The sequence below is a fragment of the Engystomops pustulosus genome, chromosome 3 (genome assembly GCF_040894005.1).
Source record: "Engystomops pustulosus chromosome 3, aEngPut4.maternal, whole genome shotgun sequence".
In the NCBI taxonomy this organism is placed as follows: domain Eukaryota; kingdom Metazoa; phylum Chordata; class Amphibia; order Anura; family Leptodactylidae; genus Engystomops; species Engystomops pustulosus.
This window is the reverse complement of record NC_092413.1, coordinates 135,355,364-135,381,022: the sequence shown is the minus strand read 5'-3', so window position 1 is coordinate 135,381,022 and position 25,659 is coordinate 135,355,364. Positions and strand designations below refer to the sequence as shown.

Here is a 25,659-nt window from a genome sequence, read left to right as displayed (position 1 = left end):
CCAAAATCACACCAGAGATGTCTGAGAGCATAGTGATGTCTTTCAAAACACTTACCTGTACACCTACTGATTGGTGACTTCAGAAAATTGTATTATAATCTTTCTCTGTGCTACAGACATTGCTATTATCTAATCACAATCATCACGTGTTAGGGCAAAATAAAGGTTGTATGTTGGTTGTTATACTTTGGTAAATGTTTAAGCAGCAAATCCATTGAGATTCCCACGACTAAATCAACTATAAGAAAAAATGCTCTACATCCTAGGAGCTATTGATTTGTGGAAAAAATGTTGGAATTGCTCTTTAAATATTTAACTCTAGCTTCTCAACAAACTTGCAATAATCATTAATATCAGGGAATACAAGAAACTTTGTAATGTATCTTTTCAGAGGAAAGTGCTTCCTTGTCCACCTACTTATGAATCCTCCATCTTTCATTGCTAATATCTTTATTTACACTGAAATCTTCCTGAATCAGCTCTATGTAGATGCAGACTACAGAATACAAATTCCAAAATGTACAAAAACTAAATATATTTATTTGAAGAATATAAGACATATAGGGGCTTATTCACTAAGGGTCCGTGGTTCGCATTTCCATTGGACTTCAGGACATTTTTGGGATTTGCACTGCTGGGACAGGTATTTAGCAGGGGATTTTATTGCACGCAATCGGATTTGGGCGCAGCTGCGCTGGCTTTCATGCAATAGAAATCGGGGGACAGGCTGCTGGACGATCCAACTGATTCGGACTGAGCGCAGGATTTAACTCTCAAATTGTGTCATTGCAAGACAATGCACTTACATGCACCAGTAAGAAGCATTGCGGTTAAACAATGCACTTCGGGTGAACTCCGTCAGCCGGGTAAGCAAATGTGTTCCATAATGCTTTAAGGTCACATCTACTACACTGTATTGTGGTGCATCATCAAACTGTATAATTTCCAAGTTATATAGCTTTAATTTGTACAGATTTCAATAGGCATCTGAGCATCAGTAAACCTCCATTGTCCTTTAATACAAATATTGGAAGACGAAAAAACTAATTCTGATGCCCTTTTACTGAATTCTTCCCTATAGTAAAGGTCCCTCAGAGCAGCAGATAGAAACTACATGTAAAGGCTCCAGGTAGAAAACTTTGTATGTGCATGAATCCTTACAGATACTATAAATGTCCCTCTCACAGTGGTATCATATCTCAGAGAAGTGTACTGTCTATTCATTATAAATAAGTTATATGGAGTGTTATCAGGATATGATTTATAGGGTGTTTTCTAGTCATGAAATCTTATCTGTCACAGTACCAGAAACATGAGGAGTATATCATAACTGTATTTGCTGAAAATGCTTAGAATTGCTTCATATGCATCAGTAGATTTGTCAATTGATCAACTTTGTGTTTGTTATGTGCATAAGCAGCATAACACCTTGATGGATTACACTTGTAACACACATCACTTTAATATTTTCAGCAAAGAGAACTATTAGATATTCCCATAGAACAGTGATGGCGACCCTTTAAGAGACCGAGTGCCCAAACTGCAAACCAAAGTTGACGTTTCTAGTGCAAGGTGCCATCACAGCAATTTAGTGAGTACAGTGAGTACCCTCAATTCCCTATTCACCATATTCACTAAATCCTTCCAACAGCTCCTCATCCCCTCAGACCCCAAACATTCATCAGCTATCCATGACCTCAGCCCCCCCACACAACATCAAGTCGCTATTCCCTCAGCTCCCCCACACACACATCATCAGCTTCCCATCCACTCAGCCCCCCCCCCACCTTCGGCTCCCCATCCTCTCAGCGCCCTCCCCCCACACATCATCAGCTCCATATCCTCACAGCCCCCGCACACACATCATCAGCTTCCCATCCCCTCAGGCCCCCACAGACGTCATCAGCTCCCCATCGCCTCAGCCCCACCACACATCAGCTCCCTATTCCCTCAGCCCCCCAAACATCTCAAACATCTCAGAGAAGTGTACTGTCTATTCATTATAAATAAGTTATATGGAGTGTTATCAGGATATGATTTATAGGGTGTTTTCTAGTCATGAAATCTTATCTGTCACAGTACCAGAAACATGAGGAGTATATCATAACTGTATTTGCTGAAAATGCTTAGAATTGCTTCATATGCATCAGTAGATTTGTCATTTGATCAACTTTGTGTTTATTTTGTGCATAAGCAGCATAACACCTTGATGGATTACACTTGTAACACACATCACTTTAATATTTTCAGCAAAGAGAACTATTAGATATTCCCATAGAACAGTGATGGCGACCCTTTAAGAGACCGAGTGCCCAAACTGCAAACCAAAGCCGACATTTCCAGTGCAAGGTGCCAACACAGCAATTTAGCCCAATAGTGCCACAATACCTCTATATAAGAAACAAATAACACTTTGACTTCATGATGCCACCATTACAACCACATAAATAGCATCATTCTGGTTATAAAGGCCAACATTACCAATAATAACACTATACTAGAGGTGATATAGTGATGAACACTCTATTACCGTGATATACTGATTAATATTAACCCCATCCAGTGACAGTAGTCCTAAGAAGAGGAAGGGACTGGGGGACTATGATAAGTTAGCCTGCTTATGGACCAAATATTGCCATCTTAACCCCTTTTTTCACTCCCCACTTTCTAAAATCTAACTTTATTTTTCCATGTAAAGAGCTTTGCGAGGGTTTGTATTCTGCATAATGCAGTGAAATTGGTGAAAAAACGCTTTTGTGCCATTTTCTTGTGAGCTTTCACTGTGCACCACAAATGACATGCCTCATATATTCTTTAGGTCAGTGCGATCATGGGGCTACTAAATTTATGTATGTTTTATAATATTTTCATACATTTACAAAAATGAAACCACCTTTACAAAAAAAAATATATATTTATTTATTTATTTTTTGGCACTAACTTTTTCATACTTCAGCGTACAAAGCTGTGTGTAGTGTAATTATTTCCGAGGTGACCTGATGTTTTTAATGCTACCATTTTGAGGACCGTACAGACTTTTGATTACTTTTTTATTACATGTTGCAAAATGGCTAAAAAGTGGTATTTTGATCTTTTGGCGCTATTTTCAGTTATGAGGTTAAGGGTTAGGGAATCCAATTTGGCAGGGGATCTGTATGTCAAAGTGGTGGTTGTTGTGGGGTGGAAGGTGTGAGCACAGGTGGATTTGGGATCACACATATGACAGCTGTCTGTGGCCACATACATCCTTGCTTCATCACATGCACCACATGGCCAGTGATGCAGCATAGCACCCGGTTACATTGTGCATGCACTGCCTGCAGTGGAGCTATGCTGGCTTCATTGGCCGCCTGATGCAAGTGATGAGCTCTGCATGCCCTCTCTGGCACGCGTGCCATAGGTTCGCCATTACTGCCATAGAATATACACTTAAAATAAATCTACCATTAAAATAAAGCAAATGAAACAAGGAGTGCTTACTCATAGATCAGGCACTGTGACTGTGATAATCTTCTTAGAATTGTTATCCATGGCCCATTTCATTCTAAAATCAACTTATAACATTATGCTAATGGCATTACCCCTCTAGCTTAATAGGCTTTTACAGGATCGCTTCCCTCCTCCAATCGTTTGCTAAAATTCCATGTTGCCATGAGATTAAAGCAGGCAGAGATATGGGAAAAGTAATATGGGTGCAGGTGGATATAATGTAACAGCCTGTCAAGCTACAGCACGGAGAGGCTCTGGTAGCAGTCCTTTTAGAAGAAAAATGCCCATGGATAACATGTATAAGAAGATTGCACAGTCACAGTGCCTGAAGTTCTAGATCCAATGGCAGGATATAACCAAATTCCAGCGCAAGTGGCAGGATTCAGAGTTTAGGGTTCCAGCAAACACTGGCAAAAGTGACATCAGCACAGTTTGGCCAGCAACAGGCCCTGTGACACAAGAGGAGCAGCCTTAGGTGCAGCCTCCTATACCAGCTCATTGGCCAGAAATCTCCAGAAATACTGAAAGGAAAGCCGGGTGTGGCTCACAAACCTGCCAGCAGAGGGTCAAGACATATCATCCAAAGGCCATATAACTAACAGTAAAGAAAATGTTTCTTAACCAGTTCGCGACCGACCACCGGACAAAGGCAAAGGCTTACCGGTAACATCCGCGATCGGTGCTAGCACCGATCGCGGGTGTTATCACAGCGATGGCTGCCGGCAAAGCTGGTGGCAGCCTCAAAAAGACAGCGGTGCATGGGCGCCGCCATCTTACCTGGGATCGCCGCTCCCCGTGACGTCATCGGGGAGCGGTGATCCGTCTCCATGGTAGCCTCGGGTCTTCCTATTTCGTTTTAACCCCTTCATTACAATGTGCTAATAGCACATTGTAATGAATGAGGAGGAAAATCCCCATATATAATGCCATACTGTAGTATGGCAGTATATGATAGGATCGATCAGACAACCTAGGGTTAAAGTACCCTAGGAAGTCTGAAAAATAGTAAAAATAAAAAAAAGTTTAAAAAAAAATTATAATAAAAAAAACTAAAATTTCAAATCACCCCCCTTTCCCTAGAACTGACATAAATATAAATAAACAGTAAAAATCATAAACACATTAGGTATCGACGCGTCTGAAAATGCCCGATCTATCAAAATATGATAACGGTTTTTCAATGCCTTTAACCCCGTAACGGAAAATAGCGCCCAAAGTCGAAAATGGCACTTTTTTGCCATTTTGAAAAACATAAAAAAATCTATAAAGTGATCAAAAGGTCGTACAGTCCTTAAAATGATATCATTGAAAATATTATCAAATTTTGCAAAAAATTACACCACACGCAGCTCCGTACACCAAAGTATAAAAAAGTTATTAGTGCCAGAAGTTGGCAAAATCAGAAAAATAATTTTTGTACAGGAGGTTTTAATTTTTGTATATGTATGAAAACATTATAAAACCTATACAAATTTGGTATCCCCTTAATCTTACCGACCCAAAGAATAAAGTAGACATGTCATTTGGGGCACTCAGTGAAAGACGTAATATCCAAGCCCACAAGAAAATGGCGCAAATGCGTTTTTTCACCATTTTCACTGCATTTGGAATTTTTTTCCCACTTCCGAGTACATGGCATGGAATATTTAATACCATTACTATGAAGTGCAATTTGTTACGCAGAAAACAAGCCGTCACACAGCTTTTTACGTGTAAAAATAAAAAAGTTATAGATTTTTGTAGGTGGGGAGTGAAAATTGGAAAGGGCCCGGTCCTTAACCGGTTAAATCTATTTCCTTTCATTAAAATTCCAGTGTGTGCTTTTGATATGAATGCTGTGAAGACTAGGGATAGGAATCACAAGGGTTTGTGGTATAGATAACATTATTTTGTGTGTAAAGGACTTCTTGTTATAACTGCATACAAATTGCTAGGATTCCCCTTGATACTTAAAACTGTCATGGTGTACAACATCCAGTTTCACAGTAGTTTAGTGTTTCAATCAGTGGCGTAAATAAAGTTCACTGGGCCCTGGGCAACATTCCAAAATGTAGTTAACCCCTGCCTCATAAGGTGTGTACACCCTCTGCCATCTTGTAACTTTAGTGGCCCTCCTACCGCTATTATTTTCACTATCCACTTCCTTGCCAAGACTAAGGTTTAGGCTTCATTTTAAGTTATATCTCCATTTATGTTAGGAACCCCCATTTAGAGTGACTGTGCAGTTCTGTCTTTATCGTTTCAATCTCAGTTCATGTTTAATATCTCCTTTCTTTATAAATGCCCACTTTTATAGTGAGTACCCTCAATTCCCTATTTGCCATATTCACTAAATACTTCCAACAGCTCCCCATCCCCTCAGACCCCAAACATTCATCAGCTATCCATGACCTCAGCCCCCCCACACAACATCAAGTCGCTATTCCCCTCAGCCCCCCCCCCCACACCATCGGCTCCCCATCCTCTCAGCTCCCTCCCCCAACACATCATCAGCTCCATATCTTCTCAGCCCCCGCACACACATCATCAGCTCTCCATCCCCTCAGCACCTGCACACATCATCAGCTCCCCATCCCTCAGTCAACCCCACAGACCATCAGATCCCCATCCTCTCACCCCCAGACACATAATCATCTCCCAATCCCCTCAGCCCCTTCACAAATTATCAGCTCCTCATCCCCTCAGCCCCCATAGAGCATCAGCTCACCATCCCCTCAGCCCCCCACACATCATCAGCACCCCATCGCCTCAGCCCCCCCAGACACATCATCATCTCCCCATCCGCTCTGCCCTCCCACACATCATCAGCTCTGCCACTACTTACATCCGGATCAGTGTCCAGCTGAGAGGGAGGCCGAGGCTGCTACAATTTAATGTGACAGCAACTGACTGGTGCACTGCGCCAATACTGTGCTCTTTTTGTAACATCCGCCCCCCCCCCCCTCCGTAAGGGCCCTGTAAGGGCACCTCCTGTGACCTCAATCGTTACACCTCTGGTTTCTATCAAAGATCTTCACAATAATTTACTTACCAACAATAATTTTCAATAGTCACCTTATAATAATAATAAACTTTATTTATATAAAGAAAACAAATTCCACAGTGCTTTACAAATCAACTTTTCCTGATATTAATAAAAGGGAAGTTTTACTCTATACTTTTTGAGAGACAATTTTTGATAGATTAATATAAAATGTATTCAGTTTATACCAAATCACTGATATTTGATATTGGCTGCTGTAAGAATGTAAAACTATTTGATTCTGCTAGGAATTAAATAGAAATATAACAATTTAGATGTATTGTGACAGAATGCATATAATTAATTGTATTATTGTATCAACAATGTATTAGTTATTTTTTTATCTTTATGTTTGCAAATAAAACTGAAAATGCATGATGTATTTCAAATATGTGTTATTTTAAGGTGCTTGCTATAATATTTGCTTTCCTTTTCTGAATATGTAGATGTAGCCCAAGTCATTGAGACCCATGATAGCACTTTTGTAGAAATGCCCTTATCTGTGTGTAATAATTCAGTATCCACAAGAAATCTTACTTGTTTAATGAAGCATTTGTAAGCCAAACCTCTAAAATGATTTTCCATTAAAAAATAGGAGACTAGCAAATCTCAGCAATCACTCTTTTGCCTAATATTTTCTGTCAGCAGATCAGCATAAATCTGTTAAACTATATCAAGCAGCTTCACATGCCTGTATCTTGCTCTGTTCTCCGAAGGAGGTTTATCCTTTAAATTTATGACACAGCTCAATAAAAATGTTCACCGAAAAAGTCAACCTAGATATATCACTGAAAACATAAATCAAAGTGATTTCTGCCTCTCACCTTACCTCCACCTTCTCATTTACACAATTAATCAAGTTTCCTGCATATGATTTTCTGCTTTACTCTTACATACAGTTACTCTCACATAGAAGAGAATTTATGAAGAGCTAGAGTCTTGATATCCCTCCTACCCCGTCACAGAAAACTGGCGTACAAGACAAGATAAATGCCCCCCATCAAAGCCAGTTTTATACAGAGTAGGACCCTGGGCAAAATTTGAGAGATGTACCCTTTAATATTTAAAGACTGTACTTACAAATCACTCACCATCACCTAATTCAGTTTCTGGTGTAAGGAGTGATAAAATACTATCTATATGGCTACCAAATAATACCATTATGCTAGGGCAAACAGGCAGCACTCAATATTACCATATAGTGAAAAATCACCACACACCTCCAGTTAACTGTCAAAGCTGACCACGGCACTTTAACAGCAGTAGCACAGCCATAGTGTTTTGCCAACAATTGTTCCCCCCATAACATTCAAGGGTCACCGATCAGTTGCCATTACAGATGGAAGCCTTTAAGATTCCTTGAATTTCCATTATCTATTACAGTCTGCCAAAAGGGGTATATTGCATGAGCGATCATGCTCCATAGGGTTCAAACACCCTTGGGGGCCTAAAAAAAAATAGTAAATAAAAAATGAAAAAATCTTAATAAGAACTTCCCTATCTGCATATACTTTGGCAAGCTTACACTGAGATGTTAAAACAGCATTACAATGCATAATACATTAACCCCTTAAGGACGCAGGGTTTTTTCGCTCATTTCTCGCTCTCCACCTTCAAAAATCCATAACTTTTTCATTTTTACGTGTACAGACCTGTGTGAGGGCTTATTTTGTGCGTAACACGTTCTTGTGGGCTCAGTTTTTACGACTTTCACTCTTCGCTCCAAATAACACGCCTACTATTTTAATCTTTGGTTCGGTGCGATCGCGGTGATATCAAATTTATATAGGTTTTATTGTGTTTTAATACATTTTCAAAAATTAAAGAATGTGTACAAAAAAGAAAAAAAATTTTGTCATCTTCTGAAGCTAATAACTTTTTCATAATTTGGCGCACGGAGTTGTGTGAGGTGTCATTTTTTGCGAAATGAGCCAATGTTTGCATTGCTACCATTTTGAGGTCTGTGCGATGATTTTGATCATCAGGCATTTTGGGATGCGGCGATACCTAATGTGTCTGTGTTTTTTACTGTTTATTATGTTTTATATCAGTTCTAGCGAAAGGGGGGTGATTAGAATTTTTTATATTTTATTAATTTTTTTTATTTTTTAAACATTTTTTTTTCTTTTTTTTTCCACTATTTCTTAGATCATCTAGGGTACATTAACCCTAGATGGTCAGATCGTTCCTACCATATACTGCAATACTTCTGTATTGCAATATATGGCATTTTTGCAGCTCATTCATTACAATGAACCACTGGCTCATTGTAACGAATCTGCAGAAGCCAGATAGCCTCGGGTCAAACGAAGACCCGAGGCTACCATGGCAACCGATCCCCGCCCCCCAATGACGTTCGGGGGCGCGGCGATCGTAATAAAGATGGCGGCGCCCACGCCGTCTTTTAAATGCCACCGGCGACTTTGCCGGCGGCAATATTAGCGGTGGCGGTTTGATGCAATATGCAACAACCCCCACCTTTGTATGAAGAGGACCCAGCCCGTGAGCCCTCTTCATACACTCCCTATACCTCTGCGCCGTAGAGCTACGGCGCAGAGCGTTAAGTGTGCATATAAACCTAAACAAACATAACATCAAGGAGATGCACACATGTACTTATACATATGACATATTTCTACTCATTATACACATTTTCTTGATGTTATGAGGGGACAGACATAGACACACATCATCTCACTCCCCTCGACTATTCAGGCTGTTACAGCAGGAAACACAGAAGATGAGTGATGAAGACGAAGAGCCGGAACATACACCGGTGGCAGGGAAGTGCCGGAGATGTGTGTCAGCCAGGGTTAGCCAATTGTACCAGCAGGACAGATACCTTTATCTAGAACAGGAGACCCCTAACTCAATTAAACCTGGTGGAAGGTCAATGCCCATCTTATAAAGGCAAACAAGGAATGGAAAGCAATTTTCTATAAAAGTCACAAAAACAGAATGGGGAGTCATGAGTGAATGTCTGGACTCACAGTGCCCTATTTACTAAAACATTAATAATGACTGTTGTATAGGAATTTGTTAGGAATCAACAATCATTTAGCTGTAGTAGAGGACTGGGGGCCCTTTCCATTATATCTACATGGCAGAACCAAACTTGGAGGTTGATGTAGGTGACCATGGACCCCCCCCCCCCCCAAGCCATAACCCTAAGGTGTTATTGATATATTGTCTGACTGTCACACAGTGACACTGCTGAGCTACCACTAATATTACACCTTAAAATACTAATCCCTTTCTCAAAGGCTTGCACAGAGGCAAGCTCTTCTGAGGTGAACTGGGCTGTGTCACGGGCACCCCCGCGATCCATACCACGGATCGCGGGTGCACCCGTGCCTCCGTTGCGGGCACCCCCGCGATCCATATCGCGGATCGCGGGTGCACCCGTGCCTCCCTCCGCTGCCCCACTGCTGCTCCGGTGCACTCACCTCTCCGGGCTCCCGCTCCCGTCCGGACTGGGTCTCGCGCGCGGCCCCGCTCCCTAGGGCGCGCGCGCGGCACTGCCTCAAGATTTAAAGGGCCAGCGCACAGGTGATTAGTATTGGTCATTTCCTGTCTTGTATATAACCCTTTGTTTCCCATCATTCCCTGCCGGATCTTTGTGCCTCTTAGCCTTAGAGAAAGCTTCCTAGCGAGTATTGCTGTGTTCCTGCGTTCCAGTGTATTCCTGTGTGTTCCCGTTCCTGAGTTCTGTGTTGCCGTGTTACCTGTGTTCCTCCCTGTTGCTGTGTGCCTGTGTTCCCGTTCCCTCCTGCCTGGACCTCCTGTTGCTGACCCCGGACTTGAACCTGACGTTGCATCTCTGCCGCCTGCCCTGACCCTGTGCCTGGACCCGACTACGAGTTTGTCATCCGTTAAGGTACCTCGACCTCGGCTGCCACCGTGGGCTAGTCACACCTGGGAACGACCTAGTGGTATCCTGCCGCAGCAAGTCCAACCCGCTTTGCGGCGGGCTCTGGTGAAAACCAGGTGCCGCTAGGCTCCGGTTCCGGGTGTTGGCTAGTTACATCTCCCGCGGTGGTCCAGTGGATCCACTGATCCTAACAGTAAGATCCGGCCATGGATCCCGCCGAGGCTCCTTCTCCCAGTCAGCCTGATCTCGCCACCATCGTGATCCACCAGTCCCGGCAGATTGCAGCACAGCGGAATCAGCTAGAGCAAGTCACCGCCATGCTCCAACAACTACTTGCTACCCAACATCAGCAACAGTCTCCTGAAGCGGCCGCTGCGACCCCTGCTGCTCCGGCTTATCTTCCTGCTGCTGAACCCAGGCTACGCCTCTCTCTGCCCGGCAAGTATGATGGAGATCCAAAGATGTGCAGGGGCTTCATAACCCAGTGCTCCTTGCACATAGAACTGATGCCGTCGCAATTTGCCACAGAGCGGTCCAAGGTGGCATTTGTCCTCAGCCTTCTTTCCGGGAAAGCCCTGGCCTGGGCTACTCCGCTTTGGGACAGAGATGACCCGGTTGTGTCTAACCTCACTGCGTTTCTGTCAGAGTTCCGGTCTGTCTTCGAGGAACCAGCACGAGCCTCCTCTGCGGAGTCTGCATTGTTGAACTTGCGTCAGGGCAACTCATCGGTGGGAGAGTACGCAGTTCAATTCCGCACCCTGGCTTCTGAACTTGCGTGGAACGATGCAGCCCTCATCGCTACATTTAAGAAAGGGCTCTCTGCGCAGGTCAAGGACGCACTGGCAGCTCGGGATCTTCCATCTACTCTGAGTGACCTCATCACCTTGGCCACTCGAATTGATGTTCGGTTTAAGGAGCGAGCTGAGGAACTACGCTCCGAGTATCCCCTAGGCCGTGTTAGATGCATTCCTCGCCTGGCGCCAGTCTTCCAAAGGCCGCTCCAGGGTCCGCCTGAATCTTCTGCTGAGGAACCCATGCAGGTTGACCGAACCCGGCTCACTCTACGAGAGCGTTCAAGACGCCGACAGGAGAACCTATGTCTGTACTGTGCCAGCCCTGAGCATTTCATCGGTTCCTGTCCTGTCCGTCCTCAACGTCCGGGAAACGCCAGCACCTAGGCTTCTTGGGAGAAGCGTCCCTAGGTGTTAATACAGCTTCTCCACGTCTGACTCTTCCCGTGCTCCTCAGCGTTGGCACCGGTACCCAGATCCAGGTTACTGCCTTCCTGGACTCGGGCTCTACAGCGAACTTCGTGGATGCAGCCTTGGTCTCTCGGCATCACTTCCCGGTGGTTCGTCTTGAGAAGCCATTGTCTATTGCCTCGGTCAATGGTCAGATTCTCTCCGTACCCATCTGGTTTCGCACGGAGCCCCTGCTTCTGCAAGTTGGTGCCCTACATCAAGAGAGACTTTCGTTTTTTGTGCTGCCCCAAAGCACATCTGCTCTACTGCTGGGTCTCCCCTGGTTGCAGCTTCATGCCCCTGTACTGGACTGGTCCTCCGGGCATATCCTCCGTTGGGGTCCGAACTGTGCTTCACGTTGTATGCAGGTTCCCCGTCCGCTACCTGTGAGGACTTCGACTCTGGCTCCCAAGTCTCTGGAGGGTCTGCCAGCTTGTTATCGGGACTTTTCGGACGTTTTCTCCAAGAAGCAGGCGGAGATTCTACCACCACATCGTCCCTATGATTGCCCTGTGGATCTTCTTCCTGGCGCCACTCCTCCCAGAGGTCGTGTCTACCCTCTTTCAGTACCTGAGTCTCTAGCCATGTCCGACTACATCAAGGAGCATCTGCAGAGGGGTTTTATACGCAAGTCCTCCTCTCCGGCTGGCGCAGGGTTTTTCTTCGTTACCAAGAAGGACGGCTCCCTACGTCCCTGTATAGACTATCGTGGGCTGAATAAGATCACGGTAAAAAACCGTTACCCTCTGCCGTTGATTACAGAACTCTTTGATCGCCTACGTGGTTCCAAGGTGTTCTCCAAGCTGGACCTCCGTGGTGCTTACAATCTCATCCGGATCCGCAAAGGTGATGAGTGGAAGACGGCGTTTAACACCCGTGACGGGCACTTTGAGTACCTAGTGATGCCCTTTGGACTGTGTAATGCCCCTGCTGTTTTTCAGGAGTTTGTGAACGACATTTTTCGGGACCTTCTTTATACTTGTGTCGTGGTCTACCTCGATGACATCTTGGTGTACTCTCCAGACCTTGAGTCCCACCAGGCACACGTACGCCAAGTTCTAGGTCGACTTCGTGCCAATCACCTCTATGCCAAGTTAGAAAAATGCCTGTTTCACCAGCACTGCCTTCCCTTCCTTGGTTACATAATTTCCAACAGAGGCCTTCAGATGGACCCCGCGAAGCTGTCTGCAGTTCTTCAGTGGCCACGTCCAGAGGGTCTCCGAGCCATACAGAGGTTCCTGGGGTTTGCGAACTATTACCGTCAGTTTATTCCCCATTTCTCCACTCTGGTGTCCCCCATCGTGGCGCTCACCAAGAAGGGTGCCAATCCACGTGCCTGGTCTCCAGCTGCTGAAATGGCCTTCTCCAAGTTAAAGTCTGCTTTCTCCTCGGCTCCCGTACTCTCTAGGCCAGATACGGACAAACCCTTTCTTCTGGAGGTGGACGCATCCTCCATAGGGGCTGGAGCGGTGCTCACTCAGAAAGGGCCCAAGGGCCGAACTTTGACTTGCGGTTTCTTTTCCAAGACTTTTTCTCCTGCTGAGAGAAATTATTCCATTGGAGACAGAGAACTATTAGCCATCAAACTTGCTCTTGAAGAATGGCGATATCTTCTGGAGGGAGCTCTCCATCCTGTTTGTGTGTACACTGACCACAAGAATCTTCTGTACCTCCAGACAGCCCAGCGCCTGAATCCCAGGCAAGCCCGGTGGTCTTTGTTCTTCTCCCGCTTTGACTTGCTGATTCATTTTCGTCCGGCAGACAAGAATATCAAGGCTGATGCTCTGTCCCGTTCGTCAGATGTTGTTGGAGATGAACCAGTTCCTCGGCACATAATTTCTCCTGATCAGCTTGTTGTTGCAGCTCCGGTGGACCTTCGGCAGCTGCCTCCTGGCAAGACGTATGTTAGACCTGCTCTCAGGAAGAGGATTCTGTCTTGGGGACATTCTTCTCGTCTGGCTGGGCACCCTGGGGTGCAGCGCTCCTTGGCCCTCATCTCCCGCTATTACTGGTGGCCAGACCTGGTCAAAGATGTTCGGGAGTTTGTGGGATCCTGCTCCTCCTGTGCCCGCAATAAAGCCTCTCGTCTCAAACCGGCTGGACTGTTACTCCCGTTGCCGATACCCAGTCGCCCGTGGTCTCACGTGGCAATGGACTTTGTTACTGATTTGCCTGTCTCCTCGGGCAATACTGTCATCTGGGTGGTGACGGACCGGTTTTCCAAAATGTCCCATTTTGTTCCCCTTCCAGGTCTTCCGTCTTCTCCACAGCTTGCCAGTTTGTTCTTCAAACATATCTTCCGTCTGCATGGCCTTCCACTCCACATTGTGTCCGATCGAGGAGTCCAGTTTGTCTCTAAATTCTGGCGTTCTTTATGTAACCAACTGCAGGTCATCCTTGACTTTTCTTCTGCTTACCACCCTCAGTCGAATGGTCAAGTAGAGAGGGTGAACCAGACTTTGGGCTGCTACTTGCGCCACTTCGTCTCAGCCCGTCAAGACAATTGGACTGACCTTCTACCTTGGGCTGAGTTCTCTTACAATTCTCTGGACTCGGGATCTACTGGTTCGGCTCCGTTCTTCGTGGTCTATGGACGTATTCCTCGCCCACCTCTCCCGCTGTCTACTCCCTCTGTTGTCCCTGCGGTGGAGGATCTGGTGCAGGATCTCAAGGCTGTTTGGGACCAGACCCGCCAGTCCCTTCTACGAGCTTCAGACCGTACCAAGACCCAGGCTGATAAAAGACGTCGAGCTCCTCCTGTCTTCTCTCCTGGTGACAAAGTATGGCTATCCTCCAGATACGTCCGGCTTAAGATACCCAGCTATAAACTTGGGCCCCGGTTCCTTGGCCCCTTTGAGGTAATCAAGCGCATTAATCAAGTGGCATACAAGCTCCGCCTTCCTCCATCTATGCGCATCCCGAACTCCTTTCATGTATCCCTCCTGAAGCCAGTCGTCTTGAACCGCTTCTCCCAGCAATCCCCTCCTCCGGCTCCTGAGGCTGATTCTCCAGATGTATATGAAGTCAAGGAGGTTCTGGACATGAAGTTCGTAAGGGGTAAGCGGTTCTTCCTTGTAGATTGGAAGGGGTTCGGGCCTGAGGAGAGATCCTGGGAGCCTGAAGAGAATATTTTTGATCGGACTCTCCTCCAGAGGTTTCTTGGGACCAAAAAGAAGAGGGGGAGGCCGAAGGGGGGGGGTACTGTCACGGGCACCCCCGCGATCCATACCACGGATCGCGGGTGCACCCGTGCCTCCGTTGCGGGCACCCCCGCGATCCATATCGCGGATCGCGGGTGCACCCGTGCCTCCCTCCGCTGCCCCACTGCTGCTCCGGTGCACTCACCTCTCCGGGCTCCCGCTCCCGTCCGGACTGGGTCTCGCGCGCGGCCCCGCTCCCTAGGGCGCGCGCGCGGCACTGCCTCAAGATTTAAAGGGCCAGCGCACAGGTGATTAGTATTGGTCATTTCCTGTCTTGTATATAACCCTTTGTTTCCCATCATTCCCTGCCGGATCTTTGTGCCTCTTAGCCTTAGAGAAAGCTTCCTAGCGAGTATTGCTGTGTTCCTGCGTTCCAGTGTATTCCTGTGTGTTCCCGTTCCTGAGTTCTGTGTTGCCGTGTTACCTGTGTTCCTCCCTGTTGCTGTGTGCCTGTGTTCCCGTTCCCTCCTGCCTGGACCTCCTGTTGCTGACCCCGGACTTGAACCTGACGTTGCATCTCTGCCGCCTGCCCTGACCCTGTGCCTGGACCCGACTACGAGTTTGTCATCCGTTAAGGTACCTCGACCTCGGCTGCCACCGTGGGCTAGTCACACCTGGGAACGACCTAGTGGTATCCTGCCGCAGCAAGTCCAACCCGCTTTGCGGCGGGCTCTGGTGAAAACCAGGTGCCGCTAGGCTCCGGTTCCGGGTGTTGGCTAGTTACATCTCCCGCGGTGGTCCAGTGGATCCACTGATCCTAACAGGCTGCACTATGCGTTTTTTCTTTGTCACATTTAACAATGACTGAAATGTGTTATTTTCTCCAGTTAAGTGTTTTGAAGTGTCTATGAGTCATCACAGGTATTATAACTAAACTAAACTACCTGGCATGATGATGATTATTTGGCAATATCCAGCTTGCCTTATAAGAGGAAGAAGGGCTGTTATTGAACTGCTTAAGAATGTAAAGCATAGAATGTGATAAACAGTAAACTTCTCTCTGTCCTTCTCTGCTCCATCTTTTTCCTACAGTGAGCAGTTTATTTGAAGTTTTGTATACAGAATAGAGTTGAAGAACACAGATGAACTAGAGAATATTTCACTTGGTAATTCAGCTCTGTAAGAAGAATATATAATATCTACAAATGGTTAAGTCATTAAAGAGGACCTGTCACCCCAATATAACCTCTAGGAGTTTCTTACTAAAGTAAGTAACGCCCTAGCCCTACCCCATTGTTAGCAGTATTAAATTATTATTTTATCGAAACTTTCCGATAAAGCTAGCAAACACTGCATTGCCATAGCCCTCAGAACGCCAGACCAAGCTTAAACTGGCATTCCACCACCGGCCTATGGTGTGGGAGGGGCGTTACAGAGGAGAAGGGGAGCGCCTCAGACCTCCCCCTCATGAATACATAGGACCGCTGCAAGCTTGGTCTGTCGTTCAGACAACTATGTAGTGCAGTGTTTGCTAGCTTTATCTACACTGCTATTACTGGGGTAGGGCTGGATTTGGGTGACAGGTTCTCTTTAACCCCTTCCCGACACGTGGCGTACTAGTACGGCACATGCCGGGTCCCAGTGCATGGACAGGGCTCGCGGGCCGAGTATGAAAAATTTATTGCCACCAGAAGAAATATTTTTGTATTGGAGGTTTTCATTTTATTAAATGTATGAAACCATTATAAAACCTATACAAATTTGGTATCCACATAATCGTAGCGACCCAAAGAATAAAGTAGACATGTCATTTGGTGTGCACAGTGAAATCTGTAAATTCCAAGCCCACAAGAAAACATTGCAAATGTGTTTTTTCACCATTTTCACTGCATTCGGATTTTTTTTCCCCGCTTCCCAGTACATGGAGTGCAGTTTGTTACCCAGAAAATTAGCCGTCAAAGAGCTCTTTATGTGGAAAAATAAAAAAGTTATAGATTTTTGAAGGTGGTGAGTGAAAAATGGAAGTGAAAAAACGAAAAAAGGCCAAGTCGTTCCTTTATTTATCTGCTGTCTTTGGAGTAGGGTACAGAAGGCTGCTTCACAAAAATGCTTACATAATTAAGGAAGAGGAAAAGAAGGACACAGGAACAGTTAACTATTTTTGCACTATTTATTATGTAATTTTGTTGAACTTTGTTACACTTTGAGTTCAAGGAATGAGCTTTAATTTATGAAATGTTGCAAAAAATTATTTTCAGCAAACATTTATAATAAACACACTAAATAAAGTTTTGACTAAATTCAGATCTGATAGCAAAAATGTTTGTAAGTGGTATTTGTACTGAACACATTGAAAATAGCAGAAGTAAGAGACAAGTATACTTTGCCTAACCCCTATTTTTTTAAACCACTTTGAATGCGGATGCACATCCATCACTTTATTAACCCAGACAAGAACAGGAAACTCATTATGGTCCTAATAGTGAGACCATCATCGATCACATACTGGATTTTTGTATTATAAAAAAATATTTTAAAAAACACTGTTCTGTGTGACATTATTTATTTTAAGGGGCAGGCTTCATTAAATCATGTATCATGATGGACTGTATACAAGAAGATATCTGCCAATGAGGAATTAACAACTTTATACGAGGAATTATTGAATAAATACATTTTATTACCTTTGGGTACTGTTTCACTGGTATCAGCACTCTTTCTGCTAGCTTTATGTTCTTGTTGCTTATAATATCTATGTATTTTTTTTCCTCATCTTCTTTCTTTGCCTCAGACTCCTGAAACTTTTCTATTTCTGTTAAAACAAAAAAACAAAAAATTAGTAGGTCAAAAACATTTACCAATTCCAATAAGATAATGATACAGACTGCAGTAAATTTGTACCTGTTACTATGGCATAAATATCAGTTAGTTACAGCAATTAAGTTTTTATTGCAGTATACTGCAAAGGCGATCAGTCCCCTAGGGTTCAAATACCTAGGAGGGCTTAAAAAAGATGATTAATACCTTAGTGACGAGGCCTGAAAAGTATTTTTAGCAAATTTTCTTAAGCGCTAGTTTAACCGGTTAAGGACAGGGCCCTTTCCCGTTTTTTCATTTCCATTTTTCACTCCCCACCTTCAAAAATCTATAACTTTTTTATTTTTACACGTAAAAAGCTATGTGATGGCTCGTTTTTTGCTTAACAAATTGCACTTCGTAGTGATCGCATTGAATATTCCATGCCATGTACTGGGAAGCGGGAAAAAAATTCCAAATGCAGTGAAAATGGTGAAAAAACGCATTTGTGTCGTATTCTTGTGGGCTTGGATATTACGGCTTTCACTTAATGCCACAAATGACGCATCTAATTTATTCTTTGGGTCAGTACGATTACAGGGATACCAAATTTGTATAGGTTTTATAATGTTTTCATGCATTTACAAAAATTAAAATAAATTTTTATTTTGCCGTCTTCTTGTGCTTATAACTTTTCCATACTTCGTTTTATGGAGTTTAGGGTGGTGTCATCTTTTGCGACTTTTGATGATGTTTTCAATGATATTATTTTTAGGACTGTACGACCTTTTGATCACTTTTTATAGAATTTTACGCAGTGAAAAACGATTATTATATTTTGATAGATCGGGCATTTTCGGACGCGGCGATACCTAATGTGTTTATGATTTTTACGGTTTATTTATTTTTATGTTTTTTTAATATAATTTTTTTTTTTTACTTTTTTTAATTTTTTTTTTTTACTATTTTTCAGACTCCCTAGGGTACTTTAACCCTAGGTTGTCTGATTGATCCTACCATATACTGCCATACTACAGTATGGCAGTATATGGGGATTTTGCATACCATCTATTACAATGTGCAGATCGCACATTGTAATAGATAGCCTTGATCATGACAGCCTCGGATCTTTGTGTGATCCCAGGCTGTCATGGCAACGGATCGCCGCTCCCCGGTGACGTCACGGGAGTGACGATCGGAGCCAAGATGGCGGCGCCCACGCGCCACCGGCTCTTTAATGCCGCCGGCAGCTTTGCCGGCGGCGATCAAAGGGTTAACACCCGCGATCGGTGCAAGCACCGATCGCGGGTGTTAGCGACAGGCGTTTGCTTCATTATGAAGCAAATGCCCGGTGAGTATGAAGAGGGCTCAGCCCGTGAGCCCTCTTCATACTCCCCCATGCGCAGTAAGACGTAAGGGTACGTCTTATTGCGCTATGGGGTTAAACAACTGCAACCAATTCCAACGAATCACAGCTTAGCTTTCATTTTACCAGTGCTCATTAATATTTTAAAGGGGAGCTGTGATTGGTTGCCATGGGCTTTGTCTGACTTTCAGACAGCTTGATAAATCTGCCCCAATATGTACAGTTTTGGGAAAACGGGGTGACAATCGCGATGCTTTTTTAGTGTAGCAAAAATTATTATTATACTAACTATGAGACTATTACCGTATATTGGGAAATGTCATTGTATTTTTATGAATATTTATGAATATTTTTTTTGTGTGTTTTTACTTTCGCCCCCATGACGTCATAAACGATCCCTGGTGGACATTTTCATTCTAAAGACGTCACATTTTCATTTTTACTCTAAAGATGTTGCTGCAGACTCCGGACCCGCGCTCGCTGACGTCTTAAGTCTGACGTCTGAATTTTTACTCCATGAAGAGTTTAAAAATATTACATTTCAAAAAATCTCCTTAAAATGCATATATAAATAAACAAACAATTTAACAAAAAATCAGAAATATGTTAGCTATCCATGCATCCTGAAATCCCCTTTTATTAAAATATAACAATAACTTTCCCATACAGTGAACACCAAAACATAAAAGTTCCAGATACCCAAATCAATGCTTTTTAGTCATTTTGTCAGCCAGAAAATTTTGAATAAAAAGTTGCCAAAAGTTGAAAACACTGATACAATGAAAACATCAACCTGTCACAAAAAATGGCACTAGCTCCAAACACATAGATTAAAAAAGTTAGAAGTTTCAGAGAAAACATAATTAAACTATAAAAGCTTGGTTATAGATAACAGTACTGACCCATAGAATTATGTGTCATTTGCATAATTATAAATAGTAAAATATGTAAAATCTAAGCTCATAAGAAAATGGCACAACTTCCTTTCAATTTCATGGCATTTGGATTTTTTTCTAGCTTCCTGGTACATAGGACAGAATCTTAAATAAGTGATTGAAGCCCTCACACAGCTCTTTAAACAGAAATAAGAATGTTATGGCCTCTTGGAAGTGAGAAAGTATTAAAAAGTTAAAGATTTTGTGATGTGATGTTATGTGATTGCTCATACTCTTGTCTCTCAAACACCTGACTCACATCTGATTTTGTAATGGCCATTGGTCTGCCAGACCTTTTCTGTCAGACTGCCACCTTGACTTTCCCTACAATTTCAATGTAATACAGAACTAAGCTTCTTATGTTTATAATTGTCTATATTAAGCTATTTTGTTAGCTTTTTACTTTTTCAGTAGTGCAGATTCAGAGGGTTCAAAAGTATTCCACAAAGGTTTAAACACCCGAAGAGATAGTTTGCATCCAATTTCAAAGTATAATGTGCTTTCCTTGCTGTATTTGCAATATGCAGCAAAGACTTACCGGCTATGGAGAGGGCTCAGCCCATGAGCCCTCTGTATGCACCTGCACCCAGCATTTGACGTAATACTACGTCACATGTAGGTAAGGGATTAAAAGACCAGCTTCATTCTATTATTGACTGCCCTTAATAATAAACATCTTTAACCCCTTAACGCTCTGCGCCGTAGCTCTACGGCGCAGAGGTATAAGGGATGTATGAAGAGGGCTCACGAGTCCTCTTCATACAAAGGTGGGGGTTTTTGCATAATGCATAAAACCCCCACCGCTAATAACCGCGGCTCGCGGCTATTAAACCCCCCCCCCCCCCCGTTGCCGCCGGCAAAGTCGCGGGCGCCGCCATCTTTTTTTCGATCGCCACGCCCCCGAACGTCATCGGGGGGCGGCGATCGGTTGCCATGGTAGCCTCGTGTAATCTTTTGACACGAGGCTATCTAGCAGCTGCAGATTCGTTACAATGTTTAAAAAATAAAAAAAATTAATAAAATATTAAAAGTTCAAATCACCCCCCTTTCCCTAGAACGGATATAAAACATAATAAACAGTAAAAATCACAAACATATTAGGTATCGCCGCGTCCCAAAATGCCCGATCTATCAAAATATAAAACGGTTACAGGCGGCGGTGACCTCCGAGGCGGGAAATGGCGCCCAAATGTCCGAAATGCGACTTTTACACCTTTTTACATAACATAAAAAATGAAATAAAAAATGATCAAAATGTCGCACAGACCTCAAAATGGTAGCAATGAAAACGTCGCCTCATTTCGCAAAAAATGACCCCTCACACATCTCCGTGCGCCAAAGTATGAAAAAGTTATTAGCGTCAGAAGATGGTAAAAAATTTTTTTTCTTTTTTTGTACACATTCGTTTAATTTTTGAAAATGTATTAAAACACAATAAAACCTATATAAATTTGGTATAACCGCGATCGCACCAAACCAAAGAATAAAGTAGGCGTGTTATTTGGAGCGAAGAGTGAAAGTCGTAAAAACTGAGCCCACAAGAACGTGACGCACGTGCGGTTTTTTTTTAATTTTTCCACATTTGGAATTTTTTTTAGCTTCGCAGTACACGGCATGTTAAAATAAATAAAATTACAGGAAAGTAAAATTTGTTACGCACAAAATAAGCCCTCACACAGGTCTGTACATGGAAAAATGAAAAAGTTATGGATTTTTGAAGTTGGAGAGCGAGAAATGAGCCGAAAAACCCTCCGTCCTTAAGGGGTTAAACATAATAATAAACATATAGCGCCTTATTCTGTAGCACTTTTCAAACAACAAGATTGAGGTCTCTGCTCATAAGAGCTTACAGTCTATGAGGATGAGGGAATGACACAAGAGGTATAAGAGCTTGTGTAATGGTCCAGTCATTCTACTTCTCAAATGCATCCCCAATCCTCTGGAAGACACTTTCCACACCTTCAACTGTAACCTGAAAAACCATCTCTTTAGGATCAGCTACAACATGGACTAACCCCACTGCTATGCTCCCTCACCTCCTATTTCCCTTTACCCTCCATTATAGATTGTGAACCCTCATGAACAGGGTTCTCCTTCCACTTGTTCCAGATCCCTGCACTATTTGTGTTTTTTTGTACTTGCCTTTGTTCTCATTTTAATGTAATGCATGTTGGAGCCCTTATCAAATGTACAGCACTGTGTAATTAATGGTGCTCTATAAATAAATTATAATACCCCCATGGACATTTTTTGGGGATAATTTCTATATTTTATCAGCTTTCATGAAAATTTCTGCGGCAAGAAATAAAATGAAAGAAGAATACTTCATAATCTTTTTATTGTTTTGTAATGAGTTTGGGTAAGTTAGTACAACCTCTATATAGTGCTTGCAAAAGGTTAAACATTGAAGCACAGGTTGCACTAGAGAAGAGTAGCTCATAACTCATAGATAGAACCTTTTATTATATGACATTCTGCCCTCCCCTCAGTCCTCATTCTTCATCACAGGGTAATGAGAAAGCTATTTGTTATATCACTCTCACAATGTTCAAGAGTTATAAAAGAAGCTTTGACCCATAACACCTTTTTGTTGTGACCTGAAAAGCCAATTAATGTCTCTGATTTATGAAAAGATCTGCAATAAAAAGCTGGAAAAGGTGACACTAACTCTGAGCATAATGAATGCATAGGAAGAAGACTTAGAATACACTAGCTGTCTGTGCAAAATCTGTTTTACCATAGAAATCAATTGATTACCAAACAGTTAATTTTCAGAAATGGCTCTTTTATATTGCATGTTATTCAGACAATGGCTCACATTTATTAACCCCTTAAGGACCACACCATTTTCCTATTTTGTGTTTTCATTTTTCACTCCCTGTCCTCAAAAATCCATAACTCTTTTGTTTTTCTTTAAATAAAATTGTATATCCTAGGTTAGTTGCGAGGGTGGTAAAAGATCCGGGGCACAGGCCCTAATGCAGGTGTATCGCACTTTCAGTAATACCCCCTCCTGTACATAACCCCCTCACATTTGGTTGTGCCAATAACAACGTTACTGGGGGTATATACAGCTACAGAAACACAGGGGAACCCCTACGTGTTACATACTTCCTGTGGAGTTCACCACACAGACATCGTATGTCCTTCATTGTCCCAAAATCTTGGTTCTCTGAAGGCGCGTTCACATGCTGCCGTTACAAATGCATCGCAATCAGTTTTGAGGTGGTTTTACGTGCAGTTTTGGAACAGGTTTCTCTTCAAACTCAAATTCACCGTTCAGATCAGGTCTTTCACCTGTTAAATAAACAAAACGGCACCTAAAACCACCTTAAAGTTGATTGTAACTGCAACGTGTGAACACAACCTAACAGTGTTATCCTGCTGCTGTCCTAACACTCTCCCAAAATACTGTAAGGCTGCGCTCACACATCTGCACCTTAACAAATACAAGAGACCAGGAGCTTGTTATCCATCACATAACAATCACTGGAAACTCATGTGTGAGCAAACCGAGCCCCCATCCTACTGCCACGTGTCAACATACCCCAGTAATGTCCCCCTGTAATGTCCCCACACACAGCCCCCCCTGTAATGTCCTGATTAATGTTTCCACAGACAGCCCCCCTGTAATATTCCCAGTAATGTCTCCAAACACAGCCCCCCCTGTAATGTCCCCATTAATGTCTCCACAGACAGCCCCCCTGTAATATTCCCAGTAATGTTTCCAAACACAGCCCCCCCTGTAATGTCCTTAGGTAATGCCCCCACAAACAGTCCCCAGTAATGTCCCCAGACACAGCAACCCTGTAGTGTCCCCCAGTAATGTCCCCAAACACAGCCCCCTTCTTATGTCCTCCTGTAATGTCCCCCAAACAGATTCTCCAGTAATATCCCCAAACACAGCCCCCTTCTTATGTCCTCCTGTAATGTCCCCCACACACAGTCCCCAGTAATGTCCCCAAACACAGCCCCCTTATAGTGTCCTCCTGTAATGTGCCTCATTCAGATCCCCCTGTAATGTGCCCCACACACCGATCCCCTAGTAATGTTCCCCACACAGATCCCCCTGTAATGTGCCCCACACAGATCCCCTGTAATGTGCCCCATACAGATCCCCCTGTAATGAGCCCCACACAGATCCCCCTGTAATGTGCCCCACACAGATCCCCCTGTAATGTGCCCCACACAGATCCCTCTGTAATGTGCCCCACACAGATCCCCCTGTAATGTGCCCCACATAGGTCCCCCTGTAATGTGCCCCACACAGATCCCCCTGTAATGTGCCCCACACACAGATCCCCCAGTAATGTTCCCCACACAGATCCCCCTGTAATGTGCCCCACACAGATCCCCTGTAATGTGCCCCACACAGATCCCCTGTAATGTGCCCCACACAGATCCCCCTGTAATGTGCCCCACACAGATCCCCCTGTAATGTGCCCACACAGATCCCCCTGTAATGTGCCCCACACAGATCCCCCTGTAATGTGCCCATCCTATGTTCTCCCTCTCACCTCACTCGTGCATTTGTACACTGCTTCCCCAGCAGGTCATGTGATCGTGACATTATCACAGGTCCTGCAGAGGAAGCAGTGTTTAGTGTTCAGAGGACACAGATCCTGATGTGGCATTTTCTTGCACAGTTTTTATGGCTTGCTTTGTGCACTCTAAATAACACTTCTACTTTATTTCTTGGGGCAGTATTAATACTATGATACCAAATTTATACAGGTTTTATAAAAATGGCATTCCGACATTTGGCCACTATTTTATGTTACGGGGTTCACCATCAGAAATTTATATTTTTATATGTTGATAGATCAAGACTTGTGGGATGAGACTAACCTAACATGTTTATTATTTTATTTATTTTAAATCAGTTCTAGCGAAAGGGGTGTAATTTGAATTTTTAGTAATTTTGCATTTTTTTTTACTACTTTTTAGACCCCCCAAGGGAATTTTTAATCAGTCTCACAGAGATTGACTCATTTGACATATGTATAACTGTCAATCCATTTCATTGGAGAACACAGGGCGCCAGTTTTTGACCAGTGGGAAAGAGACATTTCACACATGTCTTGGATAATGCAAAAAAGAAAGATAACACAGCGCAGGCAATAGATGTATTAAAGTAGTTAATTAATTAATACTTAGAGTACAGTGAAATAAAAAGGGAGCGTGTAATCACAATGCTGCTGCAGGAGACCTAGTATCCGAAACTGGCAGGTGACAGATTGGTCGGTTCATTGGAGAGATGAAAAAAAGGAAAAAAAATATATATACAAGGTGGACTACGTGTTTCGAGAACGGACTGTTCCCTTCATCAGGTCCAATGATATATTCCTCAATGATATGCAGTTCTGTTCCAGGATATTCTGATTGAGGAAGCAGCACGAGATGGGATAAAACGTGCACCGCGGATCAGCTGGAACGCTGATCCCCGTTTTTTTTCCCCTTGTTTTTTGAAGGCATGAGAGTTGTATACGTACCCTCAGATACGGGTATACGTGCAATTTCTTATACAGCAGTATGTACATAAGCATGTAATTATTAAAATAATATAGTACAAAAAGTAACATCAGTTAACGTCAAGAGTTAAACAGCCCGTACAAGAGGTCGATAATGTGGAAGGAGGAGCTAGAATCCAAAGCAGATATACTTTTCGGACAGGAATCCCATTTAAAGGGAACCTGTCACCAGGAGACCCATTTTTAGCATTCTGGGAGCGTCGCTAAGCCAAGTGATGGGCGTTTTCATATATTTGAAAAGGTCACATGGAGTAGCTGTTTCCCAAGG

At 43.5% G+C, this 25,659-nt stretch overlaps 1 protein-coding gene across 9 annotated transcripts in view; it reads right to left on the bottom strand.

The window, feature by feature from the left end:
- Window positions 1-25,659, bottom strand: part of KHDRBS2 (KH RNA binding domain containing, signal transduction associated 2) — a 255,902-nt gene that overhangs the window by 174,396 nt on the left and 55,847 nt on the right. For all 9 annotated transcript variants that reach the window (XM_072142213.1, XM_072142212.1, XM_072142214.1 and 6 more), the window contains exon 2: window positions 17,448-17,575. In XM_072142213.1, the coding sequence (XP_071998314.1) occupies window positions 17,448-17,575 (128 nt within the window). The remainder of the gene's footprint in view (window positions 1-17,447; window positions 17,576-25,659) is intronic.